The sequence below is a fragment of the Colobus angolensis genome, unplaced genomic scaffold, assembly GCF_000951035.1.
Source record: "Colobus angolensis palliatus isolate OR3802 unplaced genomic scaffold, Cang.pa_1.0 Scaffold420, whole genome shotgun sequence".
Classification (NCBI taxonomy): Eukaryota; Metazoa; Chordata; class Mammalia; order Primates; family Cercopithecidae; genus Colobus; species Colobus angolensis.
Window position 1 is genome coordinate 160,144 of NW_012117600.1, and position 9,475 is coordinate 169,618.

General features: G+C 41.0%; 1 protein-coding gene across 1 annotated transcript in view; it reads right to left on the reverse strand.

The window, feature by feature from the left end:
- Positions 1 to 9,475, reverse strand: part of INO80 (INO80 complex subunit) — a 122,955-nt gene that overhangs the window by 59,552 nt on the left and 53,928 nt on the right. The window contains exon 22 of the mRNA XM_011956676.1: positions 6,731 to 6,902. Coding sequence (XP_011812066.1) covers positions 6,731 to 6,902 — 172 coding nt within the window. The remainder of the gene's footprint in view (positions 1 to 6,730; positions 6,903 to 9,475) is intronic.

A 9,475-nucleotide genomic window follows, 5' to 3' on the forward strand; every position in this document is an offset into this window, starting at 1 on the left:
AGGCGCCCACCACCACGCCTGGCTAATTTTTTGTCCTTTTCAAAAAACTGACTCCTGGATTCATTAATTGTTTTTTCTTTTTTCTTTCTTTTTTTTTTTTTTTTGCGATGGAGTCTTGCTTTGTCGCCCAGGCTGGAATGCAGTGGCATGATCTCAGCTCACTGCAAACTTTGTCTCCCATTTTCAAGTGATTCTCCTGCCTCAGCCTCTCTACTCGCTGGGATTACAGGTACAGGCCACTACGCCTGGCTAGTTTTTTTTATATTTAGTAGAGAGGGTTTCGCCATGTTTGCCAGGCTGGTCTCCAACTCCTGACCTCAGGTGATCTGCCCACCTTGGCCTCTCAAAGTGCTAGGATTACAGGCATGAGCTACTGCACCCGACCTCTTCTTCCCTTTTCATTGTGAAATCTGCAAGGCTCTTTTCGCTTAAAAAAAAAAAAAAAAGTCAACTTTCACTTAAACCAAACTCCCCTCCTGAAATACCTTACCTTTTCTTTTCAACTGTCACACTTCAATACTCATTATCTACCCCTCCTAACCAGGATCTTTCTCCCTATAAATCCTTACAACTGGGGTTCTGCCTTCTCTTTTCTATCTGTACTCACAATCAAAGAGTTCTTAATCTCACGCTTTCATTTTTGCTTTAAACTTGATATGGAACTTAAGATTCCCTCTGGATCCTCTCTTGAACTCTGGCTTTTCGAAGCAATTTTTCCATCTCCAATGCCCATCCATATCCAAACCGATCAAAGTCCCTTGATCCCTTTTCTATAATCTTTCTGTTACGTCCATTGCTATCAGGTCTTTAGTACCTGACACTTCAAACTTTTGCTTAAGATCTTCCTTAACATGGATTGCTGCCTCCATTCTTCCTGATATCACACTCTGAGGTTAATTTTCATAAAATACAAATAACAAAGATCCCCAACTGGATTGATATAATGACACTGGTGATTTAGCAGCCTTACTTGAACCCGCTACCAGAATACTCCTTCTCATGGCTTCACAGCGGCTACCAACACTTTGACCCAGGAATACAACTTTTAGTATCTGTTGAAGAAAGTAAGACAAATAGGGCTGGGACAACAGGCTTATTATCTAAACCCACATAGGCTAGCATTCAAAGACTTTCCAAACTTACCCTTCTAGACTGTTCTGTCATTACTGTCCTTTATTTTGGCTCAAATCCTTAACTTGGAATTATGTTCCTCCTATCCAAATCTCTACCACTCAAAATCCAACTTTTTCAAAATTAGAGACACAGTCTCACTATGTTGTCCAGGCTGGTCGTGCCTCCTGGCTCCAAGCAATCCTCCCACCTCAGCCTCCTAAAGTACTGGGATTAAAGGCACGAGACAACACCACACCCAGCCTACATGCAACTTAACAATACTATTTCTATGAAGTAATCTTCTCCCATTCTGAACTCTACCATTAATTATCTACCATTAATCAGGCAGTTAATTGTGTAGTATTTAAAGTCTTATCTTGAACCACATTAAGTGTGTGTGTGTTTTTTAAAGCATGAGTGTATATTTTCAATACGTGCATGAGTGACTCTTCCAAATACAGCACAGGGATAATGATTGTTAACACACTTTGCCTACTGTGGTATGCAATAATATGTTTGTAAACAACATTAATTACATATGTTTCTCCTTGCTGGACTGGACTAACACTGGGAAGAGGCTGTTCTGAAGGTAGCCTAGAGCAGTGAAAAAAGAAGCACCAGACAATTCCCAAAGATCACATTCTACACTGGATATTCATTCAATTTATAAGCACTTACGATACACAAATCAATGCCCCCCCATGGACCTTTGAGGTCAAATAATTTAAAATAGTTTGAAAAACAATGTACAGCATGTAAAACACAGGAATATCTTCTATAGTAAACACTGAGTCTCCCCTCTACCACCATTCCCTATTCAAATAAAATGTTCACATCAGTGGTTTCCAAAGTAGGCACACGCAAACTTCACAATGTAAATATTAATATGTCAGTACATGTATACAATTTAAAACAAAATAGCATACAGACATTGGAGAAATAGATTAAGAATGTTGTTATTACAGGGGTACATAATCAAAACATTTGGGGACTTCTGACCTATACTACCTAGACTGCTAAAAAGAGGTGAGATTAAAGATTTAGCTGAGCACATGGGCTCACAACTATAATCCCAGCACTTTGGGAGGCCAAGATGGAAGAACTGCTTAAGCCTAGGAGTTCAAGACCAGCCTAGACACAACACAGTGAGACCCTGCTGCTACCAAAAAAAAGGAAAGAGAATATGATAAAATAAGATTTATATGCCAATTCTAAAATTTACATGAATACACAAAGGGCTAAGAACAGCCAAAACAATATAGAAGAAACGCAAAGTCAGAGGACCTGTGCACCAGTTACCAAGACTTACTGTGAAGTTGTACTTATTAAGATAGAGTAGCACTGGTTCAAGGATAGTCAAATGGGTTCATGGAAGAGAACAGAGTTCAGAAACTGACCAACACGTATATGGACACCTGCTTGACAACTGATGCTACAGTCCAGTAAGAATGGTCTTTTCAATAGATGGGATATGGAAAGAAACAGAATTATCTTCACGAATTTGTTGGAGGCAAAGAATTCTTCAGCAGGACACAAAAATTATTAACTATTCGTCAGAAGACAACACTGAGGCTAGGTGCAGTAGGTCACGCTTAAGTTCCAGCACTTTGAGAGGCTGAGGCCGGAGAATAGTTTGAGGCCAGAGTTCAAGGCCAGCCTGAACAACACAGTAAACTAACCCTAACCTAACTTTAATTCTCAGCTACCACTGCATCGGTATACTCCAGCCTGGGAAATAGAACAAGCCAGATCCTGTTTCAAAAAAAACGGTGGGCAGGGGAGGGTACCACTAAAAATGAGAAAGTTACAGAGTAGAAGATATTTATAATATACAAAGAACTACAAATCATAAGAAAAATACAGTCAGCCCAATAGAAAAATAAGCAAGAGTTTTGAATAAACATTTCCTAAAGGCAATTATCCAAATGGCCAATAAACACCAGAAAAGGTATTCAATATCATTTTCACAAAAGAAATTTAACTAAAGACACAATAAGACACTACTACCCAACAAAGTTTAAGTGAAGAGACAGACAATACCACATTCTTGCAAAGACATAGAGCACCTCACTCTGTCGCCCTCAGAGGCCCAGAGTGCAGTGGTGAGATCACTGTTTATTTTAGCCTCAACCTCCTTGGCTCAGGCGAACCTCCCACCTCAGCCTCCCAAGTAGGTGGAACTCCAGGTACATGGCATCAGGCTTGATTAATTTTTGTATTCTTTTGGTAGAGACGGGGTTTTGTCATGTTGGCCTGGCTGGTCTCTAACTCCTGGGCTCAAGTGATCATCCCGCCTCAGCCTCCCAAAGTGCTGGAATTACGGAATTACAGGCATGAGCCACCATGCCTAGCCTCTACATTGTTGTTAATTGTTACATCTGGAGCTTCTAGCTCTTTTTTTTTTTTTTTTGAGACGGAGTTTTGCTCCTGTTCCGCAGGCTGGAGTGCAATGGCACGATCTTGACTCATTGTAACCTCCACCTCCCGGGTTCAAGCGATTCTCCTGCCTCAGCCTTCCTAGTAGCTGGGATTACAGGCACCCACCACCATGCCCGGCTAATTTTTGTATTTTTTTTAGTAGAGATGGGGTTTCACTATGTTGGCCAGGCTGGTCTTGAACTGCTGACCTCAGGTGATCCACCTGCCTTGGCCTCCCAAAATACTGGTATTAACAGGCATGAGCCACCGCACCCAGCTGGCTTCTGGTTCTATATTCAGAACCTAGGCTAACCTTTAAGAGTGGATAATATCTAATGATCATTTTGCTTGGCTGAAAACAAAGATTTCCTTTTTGAGTTTTTTTTTTTTTGGAGACAGGGTCCCGCTCTGTCACTGAGGCTGGAGTACAGTGGTGTAATCAGGGTTCACTGCAGCCTTGACATCCTGGGTTCAAGGGATTCTCCTGTGTCAGACTACTGAGTAGCTGGGACTACAGGCACCCATCACGCTTTCAATTTTTTTTTTTTTGAGACAGAGTCTTGCTCTGTGGCCCAGGCTGGAGTGCAGCTGCATGATCTCGGCTCACTGCAACCTCTGCCTCCGTGTTCAAGAGATTCTCCTGCTTCAGGCTCCTGAGTAGCTGAGATTACAGGCATGTGCCACCACACCCAGTTAATTTTATTTTTATTTTTATTTTATTTTTTTTTTGAGAAGGAGTCTCGCTCTGTCACCCAGGCTGGAGTGCAGTGGTGTGATCTCTGCTCATTGTAACCTCAGCCTCCCATGTTTAAGCAATTCTCATGCCTCAGCCTCCCAAGTAGCTGGGATTACAGGCGTGTGCCACCATACCCAGCTAATTTTTGTATTTTTAGTAGATGCGGGGGTTTCACTACTTTGGCCAGGCTGCTCTTGAACTCCTGACCTCAAGGGATTCACCTGCCTCAGCCTCAAAAAGTGCTGGATTACAGGTGTGAGCCACTACGCCCGGCTGACAGTCTTATCATTAATTATGAGAACAATAAGCTCTAGCAAAATACACTACTTGGTTGGTATTTCAATATACATACATATGTTAGAAATAAGGATAATGAGATTGAAAGCAGAACAGTGTCTCCACACATATATGATAAGCTTTCAGTTCCCCGTGGCCCATTAGCTCATTAATTCAGTGTATACTCTAAACCACTACAAGAGCAAATGTCTATCCACAACATGGGATAAAATTAAAATAAATAAATATAAGTGAATCTTTCAACTGGGTAAACATATTTTATGACCAGTTTCCCATAAAGCATACTACCCACATCTGCCTTTCTCAGGCAATTCTAACTGATATAAGGACCTCACTAAGCAGACGCTCTGGAACATACTATAATATTTTCAGAAAACAGAGAATACAAATGAATGATGCATATCTCTAGTGTTAAGAAAAATGCAGGTGTCTACAAAATAGGGAACAACAATCTCTTGGAAGAATGGTGCTTTTTGTATAAAAAGCAGAATTGATAAAAATGTATTACAGTAGTAACATATATTACCAAATTTAGGGATTGAGAGAAGGAATTAATCTTTTACAGAAGGTTAAGCAACTCCTCAGACATACCAGTGTTCCCAGTAGACGTACTAGGAATATTTCACCAGCAGGAAATCACCCTGCCACCACTGACTGCATTATTCCAAACAGGCTGGAATCCAGTTACATTAATTTGGATTACTGACTCCCTCTCCAAAGTCCAAAAATTACATGGGGCAATGCTTAAGAAACCAACTGGGAAAATAGAAGAGAAGGAAATCATGTGAGCTTTTCAGTGTACAGGGCACAAATACTGGACGACCTAGCCAAAGAATGTCCTTCATTCCACAACAGTAACTGTCAAACTACCCCATAACATTTTCTATAGAATACAAGGAAAATGACCTAGCTTCTAAACTTCAATCTAGCTGAAGGACTTTAACAAACAAACTGTCACTCCTCTTCTCAAAACTCTCTAGTATTACTCATTTCACTCAGAATAAATTCCAAACCCTCGGTAATTCTTATGAGGTTGCATATGATCTGGACCTACATCTATAACTTCAGTTCCTGTCACCTTATTTCACCTTTTTTGTCACCTACTATTCTGTAAGGGCCAAGAATTGTATGAAACTGTACACATCATCATTACTTATCATGGAAATACAATTTAAGATTACAATGAGATGCCACTACATAATAATTAATATTTAAATATAATACTCAAAATAAATACTTAAAATAATTATAACTGTAAGGAATGATTATTCATAAGGAGTCACACAACACAACAAAACAAAACAAAACAGATTGCCATTCCCAGGTGTAGTGGAGGATGCTGAATAACATACCGTAGGTGCAAATGTAAATTTATAAAACCATTTTGGAAAAACACTTGGCAAAAGCTACTAAACCTAAACAGAGTTATACTTGACAGTATAGCAATTCCATTCCTGGATGTAAACACCAAAGAAAGTAATGTTTGCATTCATCAAATAAGATGTACACAAATGTGCATAGGGGTTTCATTCATAATAACCTAGAACTGGAAACAACCAAAATATCTACCACAGTAGAACAGACTAATAAATTGTGGTCCATTCAGACAATGTAATACTTCATAGCCATAAAAAAATAATGCTATACACGACATGGACAAAACTCATAAATAATACTGAGTGAAAAATCCCAGTTACAAAAATGTACATACAAATAATTCCATTTATATAAAGTTCCAAAACAGGCAAAAATAATCTATAGTGACAGAAGTAGAATGGCAATTACCTTTAATTGTTGGTTTGTCTTTTCTAAACTAGAGGTGTTAAACGGAAAGGAGCATGAGGGAGATGGAAGTGTTCTATATATTGACCTAGGTGGTTATTACACAAGAGTATGTATACACATATATAAATTCACAGAGCTGTACACTTAAGATCTGTGTACTCCACAGTAATGTAAAAAATAAACATTTTGAAAATATAAATACACTCAAAAATATATATACAAAGTGTAAATTAAGTTAGAACTCAATACGCCGCACCACCCACTCCTCTGGGAACTTTTTGGTTCTGTCAGGCCTTCATTTACTTTACTATTATTTTTACAGATTCAAGGAAAAGGAAAGAAGATACTAAGGAGGTAATTTATGCTCAAATAATTGCTTACCTTTAACAAAGGGCAGCTGCAAAGGTTTGGAAAGGAGAGTGGAAAATTAACCCCAAGAAGGAAATCCTTGTTTCTCAGGTATCTCTGGTGGCTCTCCCCTTCTGGCTCTCCCCAGGAGCGTAGCTGATAGAGCCTGTAGGAGGCTTTCAGAGACAGGAAAAGAGCTAACCATCTGAAACAAACCACAGCAGACACGCTTATTCAGTGCTCCATGGAGGTTTGAGGGTCATTCATAGCAGCAAGGAATGATCCAAGGATTCTCTCTCATTAACATAACTCTTTTGTAAATCTTTATCATTTTAGAAACAGTTCTTTCCTACTTTCCTACTTTCAGATAAATTCTTTCACATTACATGGTTTGCTACCATGAAAACTAAAATCCTCTGCAAGGCTCCTATCAATAGTTTAAAAAATGTGCCAGGTGCAGTGGCTCAGGCCTGTAATTCAAACACTTCGGGAGGCCAAGGCAGGTGGATTATCTCAGGTCAGGAGTTTGAGACCAGGCTGACCAACATGGCAAAACCCGGTCTCTACTAAAAATACAAAAAAAAAAAAAAAATTAGCTGGGCGTGGTGGTGCACGCCTGTAATCCCAGCTACTTGGGAGGCTAAGGCATGAGAATCACTTGAACCCAGGAGGTGGAGATTGCAGTGAGCTGAGATCACCCCATTGCACTCCAGCCTGGGCAACAGAGCGAGACTCTGTCTCAAACTAACAAACAAACAAAAATTCACCTTGGCTGAGTGTGGTGGCTCACGCCTTTAATCCCAGCATTTTGGGAGAATGAGACAGGCAGATCAGTTGAGGCCAGGAATTTGGGAACAGCCTGGCCAACATGGTAAAACCTCACCTCTACAAAAAAAAAAAATTAGCCGGGTGTGGTGGTGCATGCCTGTAATCCCAGCTACTTGGGAGGCTGAAGCAGGAGAATCACTTGAACCTCAGAGGTAAAAGTTTCGGTGAGCCGAGATCACGCCACTGCACTCCAGCTTGGGTAACACAGTGAGACCCCGTCTCCAAAATGAAAGAAAAGAAAAAGAAAAAAGAAACATTCACCTCTAGCACAAAAAGTCGTATCATAAAAATGTCTTCAGCCAGGCACAGTGGCTCAGGTCTGTAATCCCAGCACTTTGGCAGGCCAAAGAGGGTGGATCAACTGAGGTCAGGAGTTCGAGAGTGGCCTGGCCAACATGGCAAGACACCATCTCTACTAAAAATACAAAAATTAGCCAGGCATGGTTGTGCACACCTATAATCCCAGCTACTTGGGAGGCTGAGGCAGGAGAGTAACTTGAACCCAGGAAGTGGAGGTTGCAGTGAGCCAAAATTGAGTCACTGCACTCCAAACTAGGCGACTGAGCGATATTTCGTCTCCAAAAAAGAAAAAAAAAACAACAAACCTTCATATTAAGGAGATAACCATTTCTAATTACATAAATCAAAAAGTAATAAAATCAGTGAGAACCATTATACCAAAGAACAGAGAATTAAACTTCCCATAACACTTGAGGCAGGCTATGCTGCAATCACCACTAACTAAATGAATCACCAGCTTCCATTCGCCCTGTAGAAACAAGTAAAACAAGACTTACTAGAAATTACAGGAGAAAAGCCTAAACAGTTTATATTTAAGGTGTGTGTGTGTGTGTATACATATGTGTGTGTATGTGTGTGGTGTGTGGTGTGTGTGTGTGTATTCTCATTCTGTTGCCTGGGCTGGGGTGCAGTGGCATGATCTAGGCTCACTGCAACCTCCGCTTCCTGGGTTCAAGCGATTCTCCCCGCTCAGCCTCCTGAGTAGCTAGAACAGGCCATTGGCACCATGACCAGCTAATTTTTGTATTTTTATTACAGACAGGGTTTCATCATGTTGGCCAGGCTGCTATCAAACTCCTGACCTCAGGTGATCCACCTCCCTCAGCCTCCCAAAGTGCTGGATTATAGGCATGACCACCGCGCCTGGTCTATTTAAGGTATATTATGAAGCATCATACAATTATTAAATGAGCAAAAGAAAGGTACAATTCACTTATGAATAACAAATTAGTCTGTCTGTTTGTTTTGCTTTATTCTGAGATGGAGTCTCGCTCTGTTGTCCAGGCTGGAGTGCAGTGGAGCGATCTTGACTCACTGTAACCTTCGCCTCCTGGGTTCAAGCAATTCTCTTGCCTCGGCCTCCCGAGTAGCTGGGACTACAAGGGTGTACCACCACACCCAGCTAATTTTTGTATTTTTGGTAGAGATAGGGTTTCACCATGTTAGCCAGGCTGGTCTTGAACTCCTGACCTTAAGAGATCCACCTGCCTTGGCCTCCCAAAGTGCTGGGATTACAAGTGTGAGCCACTGTATCTGGGCCTGGCGAACAAACTTTATTCTTTTTTTTTAATATGGAATTTTGCTCTTGTTGCCTCAACTGATCCTGGCTGGCCTCAACTGATTCAGGCTGGAGTGCAATGGTGCAATCTCAGCTCACGGCAACCTCCACCTTCCAGGTTCAAGCAATTCTCCTGCCTCAGCCTCCTGAGTAGCTGGAATTACAGGTAGGCACCACTATGTCCAGCTAATTTTGTATTTTTTAGAGATGGGGTTTCTCCATGTTGATCAGGCTGGTCTCGAACTGCCAACCTCAGGTGATCCAACCACCTCGGCCTCCCAAAGTGCTGGGATTACAGGCATAAGCCACCGTGCCTGGCCTACAAACTTTATTCTTTTTTTTTTTTTTTTTTTTTTTTTTTGAGACGGAGT